Source organism: Teleopsis dalmanni, chromosome 1, assembly GCF_002237135.1.
Source record: "Teleopsis dalmanni isolate 2A chromosome 1, ASM223713v2, whole genome shotgun sequence".
Lineage (NCBI taxonomy): Eukaryota > Metazoa > Arthropoda > Insecta > Diptera > Diopsidae > Teleopsis > Teleopsis dalmanni.
This window is the reverse complement of record NC_051846.1, coordinates 126635379-126661800: the sequence shown is the minus strand read 5'-3', so window position 1 is coordinate 126661800 and position 26422 is coordinate 126635379. Positions and strand designations below refer to the sequence as shown.

At 34.1% G+C, this 26422-nt stretch overlaps 1 protein-coding gene across 1 annotated transcript; it reads right to left on the bottom strand.

Annotated features, from left to right (window-relative positions):
* Positions 1–6831: 6831 nt before the first annotated feature.
* LOC119665991 lies at positions 6832–11982 on the bottom strand. The gene has a single exon (XM_038075253.1). The coding sequence runs from the start codon at positions 11980–11982 to the stop codon at positions 6832–6834; it is 5151 nt and encodes a 1716-aa protein (XP_037931181.1).
* Positions 11983–26422: the final 14440 nt, after the last annotated feature.

Here is a 26422-nt window from a genome sequence, read left to right as displayed (position 1 = left end):
GTGAGTGGTATTACAGGTCGCCGATCACACGCCCTTCCCTGTTCACTGTTAAAGCGCCCAGGGGCCGGAGACGTTAGGTTTCTATTAAAGCTACCTATCGCTTCCGACACTATGGTATAGACTCCGTGCAACCGAGATTCAGTCACTATTGAAGCCCCGAATCTTGCTTACCTATGTTTCGCAATTGTGCCGTTGAGTTGGATTCCCACTTTGAATTTGCACCGTTCAGGAGAAGCTAGTTTACGTTGTACTTTACCAATTCTGTAGTTATGCCTATGAGCTCTCGTTTATGTACCTGTTTGCTTTTATTTTAATAAAAAAAAACAATTTTTAATTTATTCTCTCGTTTATTTTCTTTTTTTTATTCATTAGAAGAGAATTTATTAGGATTTATTTTATTATCTAATAAATAATTGTGTACAAAATTTAGTTTTTTTTTTAATTTACTTTATTTTCTTTATTAGAATTTTGTTTTGATCTCGTAATGTTTTTTTAAAGCGTGGTTTTTTCCTTTTCTTATAAAAAGATAAATTATAATCAACTAATTATAATTAATAAAACAATCAATTAAAAAAAAAACAAATCTGTGAATCATAATGAATATTACTTCAATTGCTAGATGTCTGTGGTTGTGGGGTGGCTATTGCTATTGCTTTTGCTTTATTGTTGTTGAGGCTGCGGTGAGTTAGTCAAGTCAAATATTTTAATTATTAATTCACACATTTTTTTGTTCCAGATGTCTTCAATAGTTTTATATAAATGTTACTTGTTGTGTGTTAGGAAGCCGTGTTGCGATTTGTAGGAAGCTATACCCACGACGTTGTAACGATCAAATTTTAATTAATAAAATTTTGTGTCGTTACAGCATATTCTTCGTAATACTGTGACGCGGTGGGCTGTAGAGTGATGTGAAAGTCATATCGCCTGCTTTAGTTTGTACTACAATGTTTGTAGCCTGAATTTCATTCGAGCAATATGGTTTTACTTCATAATGTTTTATCGATTTCCTTATGAGGATCGCAGAGCCACCATTTCCTTTACCATTGGGATGTATTGTGTGATAAAGTTCATAGTTCGGAATTTTAAAGAAACTACGCGTCGCAAAATGGGTTTCTGATACCAGCATTATGTCGACCTGGTTTATTTTTAAGAATACTTTTATTTCGACAGAATGTTTTGATAGACCATTTGTGTTCGATATAACTTCGATTAAATCAAGAATTTTTTTTTGTCGTCAAGTTGATCAGTAAATTGGTCATTACTATGATTTGTTGCATCATTTGCTTCAACAACGTTGTCATCTCGCGGAATTCTGCCACAAAAGTATTTGTAATTGGTGAAAGCTTCTCCTCTGTTGCGCTACTGGTGTCTGACTTCACTATTATTGCGAATATTTGTGATGGATGAGAATTCTTAATGTAATTTTTGGTTAGAGAAGTCTGAGGATTTTTTCGAATTTGAAGTTCCGGTGCCTTAGGCCTTCATTGGAAATACATTTTTTTTGCATGTTTTTATAGATTTGACATCCTTTGTAGTTGGCAGGATGATTTCCTTCACATAAAACACATTTGACATCATTAGATCTGCTTTTCCTTTCACAATTTACAGAAGCATGGCTTCCAGCGCCCTTGATACATTTGGGTTTGCGGTGACTGTATCCTTTTGTGTGCCCATACTGCTGGCAGTTTGCACATTGAGCGGCATCACGTTTCGGGTGAGGTGGTCCGAATTAGAGATGAGCGCGTGAGGAAATTTAAAATCATGTCAAGCGTTTCCATTTGTGTTTATAATTTTGTATGGTCCGTGATACGGACTCTGGTGTTTTAGTTTATTTTCGTTTTTTACATACACCATATCTCCAATTTCAAAATTAGATTTGTTTGCATTTTTGTCATATTCTTGTTTTCTTTTTATTTTTACTGCATTTATCAATTTTCTGGCATTTGAAATTGTATTTTTTAGCCGAATATGCAATTCGTTTGCATAATTTTCAGTGTCATAGCATTTGTTTACTTTATTTATATTGTCGCTTGACAGCGATGGTAATTTACCATATACTAGCTCATAAGGTGAATAACCAGTGTCTGTGTGTGGTGTTGTGTTGTATGCGAATGTGTAGTATGGTATCCATTTGTACCATTCGTAATCGTCAGCAAAAGTTAGTAAATATTCGTTTAGTTTTCTGTGGTTTCGTTCTAGTGACCCAATTGTTTGATGGTGATACGGAACTGAAAATACTTGCTTTGTATTTAGTAGTGTGCATACGTTGTGCATTAATTCATTAATAAATTCTGTTCCTCTGTCAGATTTTAATGTTTGTATGAAACCGTATTTAAGAATGAGTTGTTCGACTAGCGTAGTTGCAATGGTTTTTGCATCTTTAGTTTCAATTGGATGTGCTATAACGAATTTTGATAAATCGCATTGCATCGTTAATATGTATCTGTAGCCGTTTGAGATACGAAGTGGGCCTACTGTGTCGATTGAGACTGTACTGAATGTTAAAGTTGGTGTGTCTGTCACTACAAGCGGTTCTTTAATATGTTTTATTGTTTTATTCTGTGCACATTTTGTGCAATTGTTGATAAATTCTTTAACCATTTGCCGCATGTTTTTCCATATATATCTTTGTATTAATTTTAAAATTGTCTTCCTAACACCTAAATGACCTGATATGTTGGAAGTATGGAATTCGTCTATTAATTTGTATTTAAGTATCGCACTATGTATTTCCTTTAGACCTTTATATATTAGTATTCTTATTGGCGCGCTTTTATTTTCTTTGAGCTCATTATATTTATTCTTGAATGCATTCATATTATTATTTTCAAATATATATTCTTGTTCACAAAGGGCTAGCTCCTTTATATGTGAACTATGCATAGTACTATGTAGTTTCTCCAACATTGAATCTAGTTTCAAAGGGTCATCGCTACATGTAACTTGCACTTCATTATTAATTATTTCAATTGTAGTACTACTTTCTTTATCAATTTTAAATTTTAATTTCTTTAAATTTTTAACGTCATTAAAGGATGTGCAAATTAAACTATTATTTTTTTGTGTAGCTTCTGCTACCACTTTATTTAAAATGTTTCTTAAGACTAACTATATCCATAATTTTTACTCGTATTTGTACCAAGAATTCGAAGTATCGAATCCCGATAATATATTTCGTTGTTTGCTTAGGACAGCCAACGATAATAATAAATATTTGGTTACAATGTTTAGTTACAATGTTTAGTTACAATGATTAGTTAATACAATAGATAATATTTCGTTGTTTACTTAGGACAGACAACGATCATTAAGAAATGTTTAGTTACAATGTTTGGTTATTTCCAATTTCCTGTTTAATACAATAGATAATACTTCGTTGTTTACTTAGAACAGACAACGATCATTAAGAAATGTTTAGTTAATACAATAGATAATATTTCGTTGTTTATTTAGGACAAACAATGATCATTAAGAAATGTTTAGTTAATACAATAGATAATATTTCGTTGTTTATTTAGGACAGACAACGATAAACACAATAATTAGTGTAGGAGACGAGACTTGATAACTTGCATTTCCATATGTGAAGTTGATCAGACTTCTTTGGAGATGTGTCTCTAATGCGTTCCGCGGATAATTCATTGTATTCATTTTTCTTATATGTTTGCGCCTTTTTATTTTTATTATCTTTACATGCATGCTTAAATTCTTCATTCTTACTAAATTTTGCGGCCTTGCTCCTTGTTAATATGTTAATTTTTATATTTCCTACGTCATTTTCTGTAGTAGGTATCATTGCTTTCAGTGTATCGCTATCTATTTTGATGCGTGACAGTGCATCTGCGTTTGTATTTATTTTACCTTGTTTGTAAATAATTTCGAAGTCATAATCAGATAAATCTACTCTGATTCTTGTCATTTTTGATGACGGATTTTTGTGTGTAAATAATGAGACTAGTGGTATGTGGTCTGTTACCACGATGAATTTTGTGCCATAGAGATATGTTCTAAACTGGTTGATGCCTCAATGAGTGGCTACTAATTCTTTTTCGATTATGAGCTTATTGATATCATGTTTTTGCAGGGCTTTACTTGCATAAGCGATTGGCAAATCATGACCTATTTCGTCTTGTGATAATATTGCTCCTAGGGTAAAGTCAGATGCGTCAGTTGTTAGTATAAATGGTTTGTCGAAATTTGGGTATTGTAAGATTGGCGGGTTTATCAATTTATTTTTTAATGTGTTAAATGCTTTTTCGCATTCTTTCGACCAAATGAATGGTTGTCCATTTTTTAATAATGTGTTTAAACACTTCGCTATCAGTGCAAAATACGGTATGAATCGTCTGTAATAATTGCAAAATGCAATTATGGGGTAATTGCGTACAGTGTCGCATTTGGCTGGGTCAGTTTTGACACCTTTATCTGTAATTAAATGACCGAGGTAGAGGACTTCTGGTTTTAAAAATTCACATTTAATTGGCGTTTAATTTTAGATTATATTTTTTTAGTCTTTCGAAAACTTCTATTAAATTTTTGTTGTGGTGTTTTATTGAACATCCAAATAACATAATGTCGTCTACATAAAGGAAAGGTTCTGACTTTAGTCCAGATAGCGCTATTGTTAGCATGCGTTGAAAGCTATTTGATGAAATTTTTAATCCAAAAGGTAATCGTTTGAAAGGAACTGGTCATATCTAAAGTTGTAAAATATTTTGCTCTTCCAAGCGTATCTAATATGTCTTCCAGTCTTGTTAGTGGAAATTTGTCGTTGACGATTTTGTCATTTAACTTTCTATAGTCTACTACTAGTCGCCATTTTTGATTACTATTTTAATCATTCTTTTTTTGTACTAGGAGTAGTGGTGAACTATAGGGACTAACTGATGGTTCGATTATATTGTCTTCAATCAAGTTATTTATTTGTTTTTGGATTTCGTCCTGTTGTGAGTGCGGTAGTCTATAATTTTTTATATGAACCGGTGAACTATCTGTAAGGCTTAGTTTTTGTGTATAAAAAGAATTTGTGGACAGACTTTTGCCTTCAAGATGGAATACTGATTGATATTTTCTGAATACTTCGTGTAGTTCATTCTCTGTTTGTTTGTCTACATTTCCTAGTTTTAATTCTTTTATCAATTTATTGAAACGGTTGTTATCATAAATATTTGGTTTTTGATATGCTGTCATAATATTGTGATCTGATAAATTCTCTGTTATGCATTTTATTTGTTTTATTTGCGCTGTATGATTGTTAACGTTCATAATCTTTATGTGGCAAATTCCTTTTGCGGGTGCTATAGAATTAGCTAGGAATACTCCTTGTTCTATTTCCTGATTTAAAATTATGCTATCTTTGTTTATTTTTAAATTTATCGGCACTATCACTTCTGTTCTGTGTGGTATTTCTAAAATTTCATTTGATTGTAACTGTGTGTTTATCGTTAATGTGTTTTCATTATTGTTAATTGTCGCAGTTAATGTGAACGTTTCGTAGTCAATTTTGCATAAATGTTTGATGAGGAAATCTCTGCCTAAAATTCCATCAGTTGAAGTGGGGAAGTCATCTGTGACTAAATGGAAATTAATGCTAGTACTATCTTTACCTATTTGAAAAGTTAGCTCAGCTGTGCCTACTGAAGTGATTTCGTCTTTTGTGATACCGGTTAATTTGCTTTTGTTACTACTATTGTAGTTAAATTCATTATTGAATGGGTTTTTGCATATGGATATGTCGGCTCCTGTGTCTATTAGAAATGTCATGGGTTTGTTGAATTGTATATTATAAATTGTGATAAAGTTTGTTAAATTCTGGCAGGATCGCCATGTAATGTTTATAAATGCTAGTTTGTATGCAAGATCGCCAAGTAATGTGAGACGCAATATATGCGAACAGTTATTCCTGCTTAATTCGAGCATGCATCCTAATCCTATTGATACAATCAAGAACAAGTAATGAATCGGCTTGTTTCCGCTGGTACCTAGGCCAGTGTTACGTAGCCAAAAGCGTTCGAGAATAATTTAACAACGCATAGGTTTTGCAGTCATAAGTATATTCTGAATTTATTGAACAATAATTTGGGTATTTATACATTTTTCTAGTTTGTAGCGATCTCATGACTCCGCCTCTTAATTCCAGACAAAACCTGGAAAAGTATAACGGCAGCCAATCAAAGTGATTGCTGACCTTGCAGAATGCATTGCATTGCGACTATACTGTTTGCTCATTTAGGTCAAACGTCAAAGTTATTATTAGAGTGCATTGACAATATTGCTTGCACATGTCGATTGCAATATAGGAAATATTATTATTGAAAGTATTGTAACATGTTGTTTAATCATAAGCTTTTTTATGATTTTTTAAATATTAGTCTTTTTCTTTACTTAATTTTCTTACACGTTGTGAAATTATTTATAAAAAACGCAGGCATTTTTAACTATATAAACATATATTTGCATAAAAGAAAATATATATATGTGGAAAGAAAGTATATGAGGTGTTATTTTCAAATGTTTTACTTCAATACACTATTTGTTTAAAAAACTAAAATTAATGTTTTTTTAGCGCACAGAACGTCTTCTTATACACACCTTTTAAAGAGAACAGAACCGGCTTTTTTACAATAGAATTCAAGTTGCAAATTAACATGCGTACGAATAATTGAGTGCGAATGTCAAGAGCTGAAAGCTCAAATGAGTAAACGAAATGACTCAAAACTGGTATTGATCTTGCTCTACATTATTCGTACACATGTTAAAATGCTTACAAACTCAACTTGCTAGATCTACCAAAGCACCGTGCTCCAACATCCCGCCCCCCTTGAAAGGATTTCAAGCTGGCAATAGTGCAAGTTTGTGGATTGGTCGACGGATGACTCCTTTGGATGTCTGCAGATCGACTACGCGAATATGCTTATCTGGACCATTTACACAGTGAATGATTCTTCCCATCAGCCAACGTTGTGGGGGCATATTATCCTCGTGGATTATTACTAATGTTCCATTGCTGACGTTTGATTGTTCCTTTGTCCATTTGGTACGTGTCTGCAGCTCGTTTAGATAATCTCGAGCCCATCGGCGCCAGAAATGATGTTTTACAGCCTTCACACGGACCCACTTATCTGCTAGTGGCAATTTATCATACTGAGATGTTGGTTCCGGTAATGTCTTAAGTGGGCCGCCGATAAGAAAATGTGCTGGTGTCAATGCATCATAGTCGCTTGGATCGCAAGACAGCGGTGATATTGGTCTCGAATTAAGTATGGCCTCGATTTCAATTAGTACTGTTCCAAGTTCCTCAAACGTAAGACGAGTGTTTGCAAGGGTTCGGTTCAGATGGCCCTTAGCACTTTTCACAGCCGCCTCCCATAGCCCACCGAAGTGAGGCGTCCTAGGCGGTATAAAATTGAAGTTGATAAATTGATTGGTGCAAAAAGTCTGCAAATTAGATTGGTTAGTTTTATTAAATAAAAAGTTTTTCAAGTCAGCCAGCTTGTTGCTAGCACCAACAAAATTTGTTGCATTATCGCAGTAGATATCTGATGGCAGTCCCCTTCTGCCGATCAATCTTTTTAGTGCTGCGATAAAGGCGTCCGTAGTTAAATCTGACACTGCCTCGATGTGTGCCGCCTTTGTTGATAAGCAGACGAAGATAGCTATATACGTTTTGAATGGGGTTTTTCCCCGAATACCAAGATACGTTAATACTGGCCCACAAAAATCTACTGCTGTACGAGCGAATGGCCTACTGGGAGTGACGCGTTCAATAGGGAGGTTACCCATTATTTGACCAAGCAATTTCGGTTTGTAACGCACGCAGTGAATGCAAGACCGAACCGTTCGACGCGCAATATCGCGAATGTTTAGTATCCAAAACTTAAGTCGAGTAAGGGCGATTAATGCCTTGGCTCCTGCATGATAGTTGCTCAGATGAAGATGCCGAACGTACAATTCCACAAAATAACAGCCTTTAGGCAGTAGAATCGGATGTCGCTGACCCATGGCAATGTCACTAAGTGCGAGACGCCCTCCTACCTTTAAGAGTTGATAACCTGACGCTTCCTCCAAGAATGGGTTTAGGTGCTTGAGTGACCCTTCCACTGGATTACCTCGCTGTAGGCCTTGTATATCCTGAGAAAAAAAATGATTTTGGATAATCCAAACAATGCAATGCAGTGCTTTTTGTAATTGCATAGGTTGAATGACCTCTACGTCAGCTTTCTCTTTATACTTGGTTAACTGATGGAATCGATGTAGTTGCGCTACTATTCGTAGTATTTTAGCATAGGAGCCATACCTTGATATAACTGTCAGCAAATAATTTTCTTTAGTTACCTGAGTAAACGCAAGTTTCCTTCTTTCCTTATTGACTACTTCCATATCTAAATTGCTATGTTCTGGTTGAGGCCAATGTTTTCTTTCACGTAATAAAAATTCTGGTCCAGTGAACCACGTAGACTCCGTTAGTTGGCGATTGGTACAACCACGAGAAACAATATCAGCTGGATTAATTTTTGTAGATATGTGCTGCCACTGACCAGCGCGAGTTATATCTTGGATTTCAGCCACACGGTTGCCTACAAAGGCAGATAGAGTCGAGGAATGTTGTTTCAACCAATGCAGAACTATTTGGGAATCCGTCCAAAAAAATGTTTCTCCTTCGAGGTGAGCGAGTGTCGGCTGAATTTTTTGTAATAACCTGGCAAGTAGTAACGCACCACATAACTCTAACTTAGGCAACGATTTCCTCTTTATCGGAGCTACGCGGGATTTTGCAGTAAATAGTTTGACTGTCACGTTACCTGACTTATCCTGAGAACGAAGATAAATGCAACATCCATATGCTCTTATTGAGGCATCACAAAATCCGTGGATGTCTACTTGTTGAGGGCCTATTGTTAGGCAAAATCGCGGTATCTTCATAGACGAAAGTGTATGGAGGTCTTGAACGAACGTTTCCCATGCAGAGTGAAGAGCTTGAGGTACTGACTCATCCCAATTCAAACGAAGCAGCCAGAGTTCTTGCATAATAATTTTTGAAACAAGTACAAGTGGAGCGAGTAACCCAAGAGGATCGAACAGTGATGAGGCCAGTGATAGAATAGAACGTTTTGTTACCGTACGACTAATCGGGACGTTGAACGAAAATAGAAACACATCATGAAGTTGATGCCATTTGATGCCCAATGCGCTAGTGATCGTATCCGAACCCAGATCCCAACTCTTCGTTGTAGTGTCGCTTACAAAATCCACATGATTAGAATGCCATTTATCCAATTCAAAACAACCTTCCTTCAGAATTGCAGTCAGTTGATGTTTAATTTCGACAAGTTCTTCACTGGAGTCGGCTCCGCCAATAAAATCATCCACAAAAAATGACGATTTAAGAAGTGGAGAGCCTAATGGGTATTTGTCTTTATATTTATCGGCCAAATATTGTAAACTTCTAGTTGATAAAAACGGCGCCGATGCTGTGCCATAAGTGACAGTATTGAGTTCGTAAGTACTAACAGGCTCCGCATCTGTGTCTCTCCAGAGGATATATTGAAACCGTCGATCTCCTTTATCCACCAAAATTTGTCGGAACATCTTTACGATGTCGGCTGTCAGAGCATAACGGTATAAGCGAAACTGAAGAAGGAGCAGATATAGTTCCGGCTGAATGGTAGGGCCTACCAGCAAAATGTCATTTAGCGCACGACTAGATGAGGTTGGACATGATGCGTCAAAAACTACTCTCAACTTTGTTGACGTGCTGGAAGGCTTCAGAACACAATGGTGAGGGATATAGTAATGCGGTTCGTTCAATTTGGGATCTTCGACGCGCGTCATATGCCCTAACTCCAGATATTGTTTCATGAACTCCCAGTAATCGCGTTTTAATGCAGGATTGGATGATAAGCGTCGTTCTATACCTAGAAGTCGACGCAAGGCAATGCTGTGTGTCAGACCGAGGGTGGTTGGTGGTTCCTTAAATGGTAATCGAACTACAATTCTTCCGTCCATAGCTTGTCGAACTGTTTCTTGATAGGAGGTCTCGCACTTCGATTGCTCTGGTGACCACGATTTTTCAGCTGATTGTACTTCCTCTATCTTCCACATCATTTCTAGTTGTTTAGATACGGTATCATCTAGTGACATTAGGCAGTTTGCAACTGTGGGATTATCGAGAACACCTTGACATCTACCGGATACCACCCATCCAAACAATGTTTTTTGCAGGACTGGAAGATTCGCACCCAATTTAATTTGACCGATGGATAAAATGTCAAAGAAGCTTTCTGTGCCTAGTAAGAGATCGATACGTTTGGATTTAAAAAATAGTTCATCTGCGAGTGAAGTATTCGGCGGGAGGTTCCATGATGATACATCAATTTCTGAGCTTGGCTGGTAAGCAATATGAGGAGTAACGCAGAAGTTGAGATCCAGCTCAAGATTTGAATGACGTGACTTTACGATAGTGGATGTTTGATGCTTTATATTAGCAAATGTGCTGCCTATACTTGCCACATGTACCGGTCGCTTGTATTTGACCAAATTAAGATTTTTTGAGAATTCCTCTGTTATAAAATTAACCTGCGAGCACGAATCGAGTAACGCTCTCCCCACTTGATAACCTCCAACTGAATCTTTCACCAAAACCAGCGCCGTAGCTAAAATTATTTGTTCATTTGAAGACATATCAAGATGAGAGTGACTGATAACATTGTTATTGGGCAACAGAGTTTGCCTTGTGGTATTTAGTGAATCCGAAACCTGGTCATTGCTATTGGATTGGTGCAAGAGTGTGTGATGTGACTTTGCGCATATTCGGCATTTGAATGATGATGTGCAATTGGCCACTCGATGCCGGGGCGATAGACAGTTAATGCAGAGTTTCAAACATTTCGCCTTCTCAAATCTTTGGTTAACTTCCATAGTTTTAAAACGAGGGCATTTCTGCACTAAATGTTCATGACTTGAACAAAGTAAGCAGGACTGGGTGGAAGTAGCTGTAGCGAACGAATACTGGTTAGGACGATTGATGGGTTTGGCCTTAATATTGTTGGCTTTACGATGTACCGATAGATGGTTGTATGGCTTGTGATCGAGAGATTCTAGAAACTGACAATGTCTGTCAAGCAGTGCTGAACAGTCGTTCCAACTAGGTAGAGTGGTGAGAGATAGCGCCTCCTTCCATTTCCTACGTGTAGTTTCATCCACCCTCTGCATTACCAATGAAATGAGTATTGCCTCACATATTTGTTTTTCAGAGCCTAACGTGCAGAGTGAACCGTACAGTGCAGACACATTATCGATTAGGCTGCGAAGTTGGTGGCTAGACTGATCCGAAACCACTGGCAAATCAAATAAAGCTGTAATGTTTTCTAAGAAAATCAGCGTACTGTTGTCATACCGTGTTTTAAGTCGCTCTAAAGCCTTCGGATAATTTTCATTACAAATGGGGAATGCCTGCACTGTTTCTAATGCTTGGCCCGTTAGACAATTTCGTAAATGGTTAAATTTTTCGATGTTGGTTAGACACGCTTCTCGATCAATAATTTGGACGAAAGAATTGATGAAGTTCTTGTATTCGGAGTACTTACCACTGAACGTGGGTAATTTCAAATGCGGCAACTTCTTACTCACAGGAGGTATCAATGCTGTGTTGTCCATCATTGTAGAATTATTAGCTTCATCATTCAGCTGCGAAGATATGGAAATTTTTGTTGAAATATAAAGCTCCTCTAAGTCAGCTCTGCACGTATCGGTAGCATCTAGTTTCTCAATTGATGTCTGAAATGATAAGACCTGTTTAAAGTAAGAATCTAGGATACCTTGCCTACATTTTAATTCCGGCTGTGACAATAATTTTCCAGTCCCCTTTATGTGGGTTTCGATCAACCCTTTAATCCTACTGATACTCGCTTTGGTTGAGGCCCTTTGCTGTTTGAGTTCTGCCAATTCTGACATGGCCGTCTGGCTTGTGTTGGGTGTTGTCATCTCGATTTAATAAATTATTGATGAGTCAAAATAATTACACTCTCCGAAAGTCTAATAGATATTATATCACGACACGATACCGAAATAGTGCACAAATTCGAAAGTCACTAAGCACTTGCGCATAAATAGTTGTGCTACAACGATAATTAATCGGTTGACCGAATGATGCGAACGAAAGCGAAAGTTCTAAGCACATGCACTTAAATAATTGTGCGACAACGATAAATTAATCGGTTGACTGAATGATGCGAACGAAAGCGAAAGTTCTAAGCACATGCACTTAAATAATTGTGCGACAACGATTAATTAATCGGTTGACTGAATGATGCGAACGAAAGCGAAAGTTCTAAGCACATGCACTTAAATAATTGTGCGACAACGATTAATTAATCGGTTGACCGAATGATGCGAACGAAAGCGAAAGTTCTAAGCACATGCACTTAAATAATTGTGCGACAACGATTAATTAATCGGTTGACCGAATAATGTGAACGAAAGCGAAAGTTCTAAGCACATGCACTTAAATAATTGTGCGACAACGATTAATTAATCGGTTGACCGAATAATGTGAACGAAAGCGAAAGTTCTAAGCACATGCACTTAAATAATTGTGCGACAACGATTAATTAATCGGTTGACCGAATGATGCGAACGAAAGCGAAAGTTCTAAGCACATGCACTTAAATAATTGTGCATAGAGTAGCGGTTATTGTCCGCATATTACCGAACCTCGACACTCGAATAACGTTTATTTTACCACGCGGTAACCACGACCATTAATTAACGTTAAGTTTAGAAATTCCGTTTGAAATTAGTAATTTTATTAATTTGCAAATATTATTTTTAAATAATTTTTTATGATATATTTATAAACCAAATTAGAATTTATTTTTAACATTTAAATTAACACTTTTTGTCTAAAATTAATCTTTGCTAATTATACACCTTGAAGTGTTTTATTTTTTATGTCTGTTATTTGTTGTTTTAAGTAAGAACCTTTCTTCCTAGAAAATTTGTTACACGGCACTTAAAACGTTGATCTTTGATTAGTACTTATGCCCGTTTTTTTAAAACGTTCGAATATTATTTTCATATTAGTGTCCTGTCACGGTCGCCAATGTTTAATCACATGTGTTCAGCAATCATCAAATAGCCTGTTCCGAATTTTGAAAACTTATCTATAATAGTTAATCTGGTATGATTGTTTATTGCGTAAACATCAATGTGTAAAATATCTAAAGGTTTCGGAGGTGTTTCTGGTTTCTCGAACTTTGGCTTTGGAAGGTTTCTGTCGTATTTTTGTGTATTGCATATGTCGCAATTATTAATGGTTTGTGTTATTTTATTTCTCATAAATGGAAAATAGTATTGCCTTTTGAGGTGAAGGTGTTTTTCATTTATGCCCCTGTGGTTACTACAATCATGGTAATTCCTTATAATTTGTTCTTGATCATCAGTTTGGTTTACGTCCGTCAGTATTTCAGTGCAACGTATTAAATGGAATATCCGATTATTAGAAAAGTACTTAGAGTAGGTGGTCTGAACTATTTGAAAAGTATCATCATCTGTATAGATAGCAGAGAGTTTATTAGGAGCCAAATACTGTTTGAAAATTTGAGTCATAATTTCCTCATTGTGAAAAGGTCTTCTTATTATTTGTCTCTGTTTATTTCTAAACAAATTTTCACCTGTAGTCTCAGGTGATCCAGTATCTTGTTTTAGTAGAATTTGGAGATTGAAATCATTAAGTGGTTTTTCTGAAATTGATATTCCATCGTTAAGATTTTCATTGACAGAGTGAATTGTTGTACCATTTCTAGCATTATGTGAATCCGCGTCGTTGAGATTAACGTCTATAATGGGGTTTGATTTTTCCAGTATGATTCTGCTTAGAGCATCGGCATTGGGATTTACCTTACCCTTTTTATAGATTATTTCATAATCATATTCTTCTAACTTTAAACGCCATCTAACTAATTTGGAATTAGGTTCTTTTAGACTCATAAGCCAAGTAAGCTGTCTATGGTCTGTTACTATTTGAAATTTCCTACCATAAAGGTATGGGCGAAAGTATTTTGTTGCCCATATAATTGCTAATAGTTATTTTTCTATGGTAGAATAGTTTATTTCTGAGTCTGAGAGAGTTATACTTGCAAAGCATATTGGTTTGTCACTTCCAATAGGACCTTGTGACAGAACAGCGCCTAAAGCAAAATTACTGGCGTCTGTTGTTAATATGAATGGTCTTGTAAAGTCTGGATATTGGAGGATTGGGTCATTTGTTAGAATTTGTCTACAAGTGTCAAAGGCTTGTACATAACGTTCATTAAGTATTATTTATTTATCTTTCTTCAGACATTCAGAAAGAGGTTTTGTAATTTTAGATAAGTCTTCAATAAATTTTCTGTAATAACCCCATAGTCCAAGAAAGGCTTTAATTTGTTTGCAATTTTTCGGGATAGGGTAATTTTGTATTGCTTCGATTTTTAAAAATTAATTCAAGACTATTCATGTGTTCTTGAATAGAACTAGAAAAGATTATTATGTCATCCAAGTAGACGAAGCATATTTTACCAATTAATTCTTTTAAGACATTATCCATTACTCTTTGAAAAGTTGAGGGTGCGTTTTTAAGACCAAATGGCATTCTCAAATATTCGTAATGTCAACCTTCTACTGTAAATGCGGTCTTTGAGACATCTCTAGGATGCATTTCAATTTGGTGAAATCCACTAGCTAAATCTAAAGTAGAGAAATAATTGCACTTTCCTAATTTGTCTAGAATTTCATTGATATTGGGAAGTGGGTACCTATCGGATATAGTCTTTTCATTCAATCTCCTGTAATCGATTACAAGCTGCCATTTTTGTTTTCCGCTGGCATCCTTTTTCTTTGGAACTATCCATACAGACGAGCTCCATGGGGAAAAACTTGGTCATATTATTCCTTGTTTAAGCATTTCAGCAATTTAGCTTTGTACTTCATCTTTGTGGATGAATGGATACCTGTAGGATTTAGTGTATATTGGAATATCATCAACTGTTGATATTTTATGTTTTATTTCATTAGAGAAGGTTAACTGTTCCTCTTTCCTATAAAAAATATCCTTATTCTTTTTGCATAGCTTCAGAAGGTTTTGTTTTTCTTCTGAGTTTAAGTGATCTAATCTAAGAAGATGTGATAAATCTATGTAGCTTTCTGTATGTTATTAGTGTGAATCTCTGTATACTCTGGGCTTATATTATTTATTTCTATGAAATCTGTCAGGTTATACGGGTTTACTTTAAGTGGCTGCTCAACAAAAATCATTTGTTCATTTTCTGAAAAGTTTCTGATGTTATTAACATCTTCGGTATAAGTTGAGCTATTCATATATTGATCTAGTTGTTGGTGGTATGAACTTGGTTTTTGTAGTGTCCTACTGTTAATGTTGTGGCATTCTTCTGATTTAATCTAGGTTGTCCAGAATATCTCGATCTTATATGTTAGTTACATTTGACTGATTATTCCTGTAGTTTGGAATTGAGTTTCTGGAATTTGTGAAGCCCGATCTTGCGTCCATTGATTCTGATGTGTGTTGTTTGGAAATAAACTGTGCATATTTGTCATTTATAGTGTTATTTTTGAACATGTTATGGTTTGGATTAAACTTACTGTATGTGGGTGGGTTATTAGGTCGTGCGTTACTAGGAGTTATGTTATTACGAAAGTTTTGTGTATTTATAGTAATTCTTGTTTAGTGATTATAAGGGTAATATTGTCTATACTGTCTTCTGTAGTTGTTTGTGCTTGGTTCTGTTCTCATATAATAAATTGTTCTTTAAGGCAATAAGATAAGGCAACAGATAGAGATTCTGGTCGCATAGCTCTAATGCTTGAACCTAGTGGTTTTTTAAGGCCTGTCAGAAATTAATTTAGACACATTTCTGCAAAAAGTTTTTTTTTCGCTGTGACAACATTTTGTTCCATTTCATGGATTAAAACATTGTTACAAAGTGTTGCTTGTATTTCTATTATTTAACTGAAAAAATTGTCCACTATATTATTATCTTGTCTAAGATTGTGAAGGTCTCTTATTAATGACGTTTCAGATCTTTTATCTGAATAATGTAGAATTAAATTAGTTTTCATATTGTTCCATACCAATGGAGTTCCATACATATTTAGTACTTCGTTTGTTGACCCTATAATTTTATTTCTGATTGCCCTAAGTAGAATTTGTCCTTGTGGAGTATTATTAGTGCCTCTTGTAAATAACAAGATTTCTTTAACGTTATTTAAAAATTCATAAAGTAGCCAATTCATATATTTATTAATCTATTTTGTGCATATTATTCAAATCAAGTGTGGACAATTATATATAGTGAGGAAGTATTTGATTGTCTTCAAATATTATATTGCACCATTTTGTGTCCAAGAAACTGTGCTTTCGCTCATACGTACTCGTATTTACTCCCATATTTATGCTGCTCTTGAAAGCTTCAATAAACGTCGAGTATGATTTCTTATTTTAGTAATAATTTAGATAATTGTGGACGAAATTGATTGATTTTTACCTTATTTGAAAGCTAATATGTTAAAGAATAATATTAATTTGGTACAAATAGCAAAAGGTGAAAAATACGAGAGATGATAGCGAAGAAATTTGAAAAAAGTGAAAAAATGGCATTTTTCCGAAGTTTAAGTTCGATGAGCGACCTCTAAACATTATCCGATTAGTCTAAAACTTCATATTTAGTAGTTTTTTGAGTATTCTATTAAATTTACGGGGTGGCATCTAGAATTTGAACACATTTTTTTGCCCCCATACATATTACGGCCACCCTAATATATATATTTTTAAATTTTGTACATGCGTATAAAATTTATATTATTTTATCTTGATTATTTATTTTATATATTAAATGATTATTATTTTCAAAATTCAGGTTTCCACTTACATGCAGATGATTATTAGTTGGCGCATCTCGTTGAGGTTCTCTCCTGGTAGTCGTATAGTAAAATTTATATTAATGATGTTTAGATTATTTTATTTGTTATGCCTCAATTTATGGTCACAACTTATTTTGTTTTATAACAATGTTTACTGATGTTGTGCCTCACTACTGATATTCCTTCAGTATTTAATGTGAATTTGGCCACAACAGATATTGTTTTATATGATAATATTCACTAATGTTGTGCCTCACTACTGATATTCCTTCAGTATTTAATGTGAATTTGGCCACTACAGATATTGTTTTATATGATAATGTTCACTAATGTTGTGCCTCACTACTGATATTCCTTCAGTATTTAATGTGAGTTCGGTCACAACAGATATTGCTTTATAATGATGTTCACTAATGTCTCACTTTCAAATCGAAGGTTTGATTTATATTACAATCATATAATTAATTCTTCCTTATTAAATTTTTATTCTTTAATTTGTATTAAATTTATGCTATTTTCGTTTTATATATTAATTCGTTTATTAAATCGTTTATATAACTACACTTTACCTACCGGTCATTGGGCTTACCGACTGCGGCAATTATGTTCCTGACAACGAGATTTGTCAAAAAAATAAAAAAAAACTGAATTGTTCAAGATGTAAAATATTAATGATTTTTTTCTAAAATACTACTTTTACAACAACTGATAATTTTTATTGATATTGCTGAATATTGATTGTATTTCCACACAACGGAAAAGCTTACATAAGCAGTAGTCAGCAGAAAAATATTTATATGAATTTATTTAATAAAAAGAATATCTTTACATTAATTATTTTATTTATATTGCTGATTATTGACCTCATTTCCAAATATCGGAAATGCTTATATGGTATTCAATAATCAAAACTAAAATGAAATTGCTTATTTAGTAAAATAAAAATATTAAAAAAATACTTTTTAAGAAATAATGTAAAATACAAAAATACACATATACAATATATATATACAATATATATATACAATATATATATACAATGTATATATACAATATATATATACAATATATATATACAATATATATATACAATATATATATACAATATATATATACAATATATATAATATAATGCGATAGATACTATTGTAGGAGGGCATACATAACTCGCGCGCACTTTAAGAATCAATTTATTAGTATTACAAATTACATATAATTAAATATGTATTTATTATTGTGAAATTATTTTTATTATTTTAAGGATATTTAAGCGTGTTTTGTAAAGCAGCGTCAGAATGAAAATGGTTCTCAAACGATAAGACGCATGTTTTCATTTAAATGTATTAAGCGGCAATTTTTAAAAATTGGTGATGGGTGATAAAAAAAAATCATAATTTCTGGTTAACAAATACCGATATTAAAATAATGCTTTTAACATGCGTTAAAATAAAAGCAAATATGGCAAATGACTCAGTAAATATTGCAGCACTGTTTAAGCAACAACAGCAATTTACTGAAGCCTTAATAAAGCAAAACCAGGAATTTGTTCGATCAATTTGTTTCGAATCCGAAAGATGATTTTAAAACATAGTAACATTTCAATTAGATTCTGGAGTTACAATGTCTACCGCTATTTCAAGGACAGGATTCAAATGCTGTCTAAACTATGGACGAGATTAGATATGAACCATGACACTTTACTGTCATGTAAAGCCATGGTCGCATATGCAGAAGATGAATATTTCACCACAGGTTACTATGACAGAATGACTGAAATAACAAACAAATTTTTGTATAGTTTTAACAGGGCATTAACCGAAATGCAAGAGGTAGAAAATGCTTAAAGAAGCAGCCAAAGCAACTTCAATAAAATGAAGAATTATCAAGAGTGTTGCGCAATCAACGAGCACTCATAAATGTCATTGACAGAATCAGTCAAGATATTGAAATAGCAAGCCAATAATCTCAAAACGAAGTATTTATTCTTGCAAGCTTGCTTTAATAGAAAGTTATCGCAAAGTATTCGATAACAACAATGAAAAAATATGGAATTCTACATCAGAAGAATCCATTGAGGGTTACTCCTGGGAATTGTGTTATGAAATTAATTAAAATCTCCAAGACATGAAGATTTGTTTGAAGCTCAATCTAAATCCATCCAATTCTCACAACCAGAACAATTCAACAATTCAGGCAGTAAAATTACCATAGTTAACAATTCCAACGTTTGACGGAATTGTACCAGCTTGAACAATGATGTTCAGTAACAATTTATATGTTCCTTACCACTGGTGGGGGGAACAATATACAATTGATGAGACATTGATTGTAAGTCAATAACTGTTTTTATTTAAAATTGTTTTGTCTTTTATACAAAATAAAATGCAATAATAATTGCAAGATGTACAATATTTACTTAAATTAATTTATTATTTAATTCGCACAAATTGTTTACTAAGCAACCTATGCGAACGCTTAACTTATGACCTAATTCATAATATTTTGTTGATTCGTCAACATTATGCCGTCTCTGAGTTGGTATTACGAACTGGTTTAGATTTGGTAGCCTCAGCAGGTTGTTGATTATGTACAAGACCAAGCAATATCATAAGTGGATGTTGATCTACGATTATTGGCTGGTGTTGATGGTATTTGCGGTTTAATGTAACATATATTATATAGTTCTCCAACGAATATGATTATTATTATAGCTGTGGCCCAGATAACCCATTTTATCCAATATTGATGAGTTATTATTGTTTTCCAAGATATTTCATTGACTTGGTCCATATTGTCCTGAGCATCCCTTGCGGAGTACAAAAACATAGTTGATAAGTCTTGCATCAATGGGATAACGGTTTCATTTGTAATTTTATACATTTTCCTGTTAGGTATCGTGATGTTTTGTATGCTGATTGGTTAAACGTGGTGTGTGATTGATTGGAATTCTTTCATCATTCTTCCTTCAAGTTGAATAGTCTTAGAATGTATTATATAATCTGGAGAGATGTAGATGATTCCCGTATAGTTCAAAACTACTTCTTCACGTTGAATATGACAAATTACGTAAATTGTCATTAAATTTGGTGTAATGAATATCCAAGCATTGGGCGTCCAAAGCTCTTTTTAAACTGGTTGTATGACTTGAAATCTTTTTGACGGACAGTTATCGAAAGATAATTTGTTATACAATTGCCTAATTACACAATTGGAACTCTCGTCAATGTTGCGAAATATTGTTGGGTGAAGTAACCTAGTAACATTATTCAGCTTGGTTGCCGTCTCCATTTGTCTGATAGTTACGTCAAAATGTTAATAATTCGATTTCTTGATATATATTATCATCAATTCTTTCTGGAATCGTGTTGAATCTAATGATTTCATATTCTTCTATATCGCTAATTGTGAAATAACCATAAATTATAACGTTTTCAGTATCTCGAACATATTCCAATCTGTCCATCGGGATTGACAAGACATACATTTCTAGTCCAATTTTTGCGGAACATCGAGTTATAATGTCACTGATTTCATCATGTGAAAGGAATTCATATATATGACTGCGTTTCAAATATACATTGAAGATCTTTTTGTATTTTGATATTTTGATACTTCTCGAATGTAATTGGATGCCATTATATGTATATGAATTAAGTACATATATGTTCAGTTTATTTCCTTCTCCGATATCATGCCAACCTTGCATCTGACTGATAACCTGCAATCCTTCGTTTAGTCTTTCACTAAGCTGTTGATTTTGTCGATGATTTTAGTTTCTGTGTTGTTTACTGCCGCTATAGTGGATATCATGATTCTAGCATTTGATTTGGTGTTTTGGATTATTAATTTCTGGTTTTGATCCAACGTTTCAGTGTCATGATACACTTCATCGTTTACGCCAAAAAGTGTTGTTAACAATGTACCTAATATTCCTGGGGGACTTCTTGTAACTGATGATTCTGCCGTCAACAATCGATCAATGGTAGTTCTTAAGATGCGCCCTTCATGATTTAAATTGGAAACTAAATCGTCACATTGTATATAAGGATTGACAGCCTTTGACTTGGTACACAACATTGTTAATTGTTTTATGGTGTTATTAACGTTTCTTTGATCTTGAATTATGTCAAGGATTGGAAATGTGATAGTGGTTCTAAGTGTTCCTCTTTGTATTTTTGCTTTGCCTAATCCTTCAATGAATAATCCTGATTCGGGATATGTTACTGTGGGTGTTGCTAATGTGGTTCCTTATGTGAGATATGCCAAAAATATAGCAAGAACTGTCGATTTTGATTGCCTAGCCGATAACCATTGTCGTCGCGTTCTAGAATCTCCTACAGTAGATTTTGTCGGAACTACTTCTTTATTTCTGACAATGTTTCCCAATGGTAACATATTTTGAGTGTCTGAATCTGCTTTGGTTGATGTTGCTTCAAACTCTTTACATTCTTTAACTGAATTTGGGAACTTCTCTTGATTTGACGGAATATGATCTTCTTTGACATTATCAGTGATTGGCAGAGGACATATTTTTTGAATCGTACGTTTTACTATCCCTTTTTGGGTTTTAATTGTAGCAACTCGGGTTAAGCCATCTGTTCCTTTATGAACTTTTATGACTCTGCCTAGAGGCTACGTTGATGATATTAATGTTTCGTCCTTCAATAGGACTAGTTGACCAATTTCTAAGTTTGGTATTGATTTTGTCCATTTGTATCTCTGTTGTTGAATGTTTCTTATATAGTCTTGAAACCACTGTTTACAAAAGTCTTGCTTTATTTTCTGCACAATCTTCCATCTTTTTAGGCTTGTTTCTGTAAAGTTAATAAGACTATCATGCGTTGGAGTTATCAATGACGATCCCACAATGAAATGTCCTGGTGTAAGTGCATTAAGGTTTTCAATGTTGTCTGTTAATGGACAAAGTAGCCGTGAATTAAGACATCATTCGATTTGAGTTAAGACCGTACTTAATTCCTCGTAGGTCAATTTTTGGTCACCTAAAATTCTAGCTAGATGATATATAATGGATTTTACTCCTGATTCCCAGAGACCACCAAAGTGAGGTGAGCCAGGAGGGATGAAATGCCAACGTATACCTGTTTCGGCTAAATGATTCTCTATTTGAATATTCTGTAAAATGTTGTTTGCACCTATAAAATTGGTACCATTGTCGCTATAAATATGATGTACTGCGCCACGTCTGCTTATCATTCGTTTGAGTGCTGCTAAAAATTCTTGAGATGTCAGATCTGAAATTAACTTAATGTGAATTGCATTTGTTGCCAGGCATACAAAAATAGCTATATACACCTTATGCGTTTTAATTCCCCTGAATTGAGAGCATTTAATGTGCAATGGTTCTGCATAGTCTATGCCGCAGTGTGTGAATGGCCTTGAGAAATTTACTCTTGGTGTTGGTAAACTTCCCATTAATTGAGATTGTCCTTTTGTCTTCATCCGGAAACACTTTACAAATTTATTGATGCAAGCTTTTACTGCGATTGTTCCACGAATAATCCAAAACTTTTCCCGGACGTAGTTTAGCGTCAATTTTAATCCTCCATGAATCGTATTAATATGCGCCTGATTGATTATGAGTTTGGCCAAAGTACATGTTGTATGTAAAATTATTGGATACTTTTGGTTGTCCGCATTTCTTTATCTGCTGCCCACTCTTAGTACTCCTGCACTGTCAACAAATGGGTTTAATGAACACAACTTATTACTTTTCATTAATTGTTTCTGAAGATTAAGCCGCCTGATGTCATCTTGTAAGGACGGAATTTTGTACAAATTTCCGCCCTACATAAACTTATAATTTTTACAAAAATATTACAATGCAATAATTTCGTCTGCATACAAATCTATATTATAAACAAACAAGCAGCGAACATCCACACGCACAGCCAGCACAACAGAGCCAGCAGCGAACATTCATACGCACGCGGAATTACACTTGTGCGGTTGTGCGTGCAAGTAAGAATTGCATATAAAAAGACGAGATTTTGTATGCAAAATCACTTAGCACCGGCACACCGAAGTGAGTAGACCACTACTCCAGCGCTAAGTCCCTTTTAGAAGCCCATAGTGTTTCGACGCTAAGGCTAAATAAATCCGTAGAACGTATTGAGTAGATTTTATAACGCCTTTGATGTTTTGACGTCTTTGGCTAAAAACTAATTGAGTAGATTTGGAAAAAAAACCTTTGATGTTCTGACGTCTTTGGATAAAACTTATTGAGTAAAGTCAAGCTTAAAATAAATTATTTAAGAAAACTTTTTAATAAATAAATATTAAAATAATAAAATCAAACGGCTTTTTACTTTCCACTCATTGGTTTACCAGCTTCGAACTGGTCAATAAAACAAATTTATTGCAACGACCCGGATCACGACTGAGTAATACCTCAGCAAAATAAAAACAACGAATCCGTGTCGTTACAATCTGTAAAACATTTTTGCGCCTGCTTCACCAACACAATTTCCGCTGCATCGATATCGTCTGCCGTCAGGTTGTCGAACTTTTTTTCAGATTTCTTTCTTTGACAATTATAAACGAATCTAAGACAGTAAGCTATCACTCGAAGAAGTTTGTTTAATGAGGAAAATCGATTAATAAATTCTTCATCGTTGGTAACGTTCACGATGTTATATATTGCAGTTTTTCTGGTTTCTGGAATAAGATTCAAATTTATTACTTCATCATTTTCTGGCCAATTTCCTTCATCTTTTATTTGCCAATTTGGACCATGCCACCATAATATATTTGAAATAAGATTGTCACCATATACTCCCCTTGATGGAATATCTGCTGGATTATCTTTTCCTGGAACAAATCTAAATTGCCCCTTAAACCTATCCTGAATATACGATATACAATTTTTAAATCTGACCATGCAATAATTTTACTATAGGTAATTTTGTTATTCTTCTGAATGTAATTAATTAACTTTGTTAGTAGCACAACTGCACATAACTCCAATCTGGCTAATGACACCTGCTTAATAGGCGCAACTTTGGTTTTTGATGCTATTAAGGACATTGTATCCCTTTCTGTATTGATAACCTTTGTGTATACAACTGCAGCATATCCTGTTTCTGATGCATCTGTAAATCCATGTAACTCGATTAAACTATTCTCTGAATGTTGTGTCCATCTTTTCATGGTAATTTTCTGAACTGCAGATAATCGCAATTTAAATTCTTGATATGATGTAGTTTATCGTCTGTTTAAATTTTTGTTTGTATTTAGAATCTTATCAGCTTATGTTACAGACCCGAACAATTAAACGCATTTATTTAAAAATATTGGCAAATATTTCGTTCTTTATTTAAGAACTTCATCAGTGCTATATAATAACAAACATTAATTTAAATATAAAATACTAACATCAAAATATATATACCTTATTTTTTATAAAATGTAGTAATTTTTTGTTCCACAATAATCATTAGTAATAAAAATTGAATTAACAAATTAAAATAAAAAATTAAAACAATTAAAATTCACACATTAAAACTTAATACACAATTTTTTTTTGGACATAAATAACTAGCATAACATAACTAAAAATTTTTTTAATGTTAATATTCCGCCAAAAATAATAATAATAACAAACGTTCTCTTTTTTATCTCTTATTACTCAATCAGTAGAAACACAACAGCTGACTTTTATTTTCTTTTATCTCTTATTTTTGAGATAAAAGACTATATAACACTTCTCTAGAAGCATCCATTAATGTTTTTAAATCCTGTGCATTTTCGTTTCTTATTACTCTGAACGACAGTAACTTATTATAACTTATAAGATTGTCCACAAGTTTTGCTGGATTGTTGCATCTTTGTTTCAGTACTTCAACTGCCGCTGTATAATTGTTCGCTGTTATTGTTAAATGATTGATGAGCCTCGCGGCTTCTCCTCGCAGACTTCCTTTTATGTACTGCATTCTTTCTACATCCACTAGATTATGGTTTTGTTGAACTAACCTGTCGAACAATTTCCAAAATGGACACCACTTTTCATATCTGCCGTTGAATATTCGTACATTCAACGGTGATAGTTTGATATTGTTACTTACAGGTGTTCTTGTGTCTAAAACGTTTTGACTACGAACGTTCAGTTCTTCTTGTAACTGAATATATACTCCTTCGTATATCGATTTCAATTGAATGAAATCTCCTTGGTCTATTGCATCATTGCTGACCAGGCAATCATTGTGTAAGTGTGAGATCTTTGGCCAACAATTCTTTAGTTTTTCAAACTTAAACTGTAACGTTTCAATACTTTTCGTTAAGTCTATTGTCTCTTTGATCTGCAACAGACTTGAACTTAAGATTGCTAAACGTTTGTTCGTAATATCACATGGCTCGGTGATGGCGACTTCGTCATTGATATTTATGTCTTGATTCCTTGATGACCGAGCTTCCTCTTGCTCTCTTTGCCTTAGTATTTTCAATTCATTATTAAATCGATTCTCGATTTCATTCCATCTTTGTTGTAACTGGCCAAAGTAATTTTTTATGATATATTCATGATCAGGCTTCAAATTTTTAATGAGATTATCATTATTGTCTTCAAATGCGTCCCATTTCTGACGCAAATTTTCCAAACGCGTCTCAAAATACTGCCTTGAGTATCTTGTGGTAGAATCCTTTTTAAAATTTATCCAGATCCTCTTGATCTCACCTTCAATTTCTTTTTGATGTTGGATAGCTTGGTCTATCTCTTCGTTCTCCATGATGTCCTCTGTTTGTATTTGATTTGATTTGTGTTTGTTGAAAGCCTCAGTACGCTTCTGCTTGTTTCAGTCCGATGGTACATTTGTATTCACTTCACTCCGATGTTAAAAGCCTCGGTACACTTGTATTTACTTCACTCCGATGTTAAAAGCCTCGGTACGCTTGTATTTATTTCACTCCGATGTTAAAAGCCTCGGTACGCTTGTATTTACTTCACTCCGATGTTAAACGCCTCGGTACGTTTGTATTTACTTCACTCCGATGTTAAAAGCCTCGGTACGCTTGTATATACTTCACTCCGATGTTAAAAGCCTCGGTACGCTGGTATTTACTTTACTCCGATGTTAAAAGTCTTGTATTTACTTCACTCCGATGTTAAAAGCCTCGGTACGCTTGAATTTACTTCACTCCGATGTTAAAAGCTTTGGAACGCTTGTACTTGATTTAATCTTAGACTTAAGTCTCTTAGTTTGGTATATTTGAAACCACTGGTGGGGGAAATTTAAATATCCGGCTCGAAGGACCAAAATGAACAATGATGTTCAGTAACAATTTATATGTTCCTTACCACTGGTGGGGGGAACAATATACAATTGATGATACATTGATTGTAAGTCAATAACTGTTTTTATAATATTTAAAATTGTTTTGTCTTTTATACAAAAAAGAAAGTGCAATAATAATTGCAAGATGTACAATATTTACATAAATTAATTTATTATTTAATTCGCACAAATTGCTTACTAAGCAACCTATGCGAGCGCTT

What these genes read in the sequence shown, in the direction of transcription:
- LOC119665991 (XM_038075253.1), bottom strand. Translation starts at nt 11,982, where the DNA reads ATGACAACACCCAACACAAGCCAGACGGCCATGTCAGAATTGGCAGAA.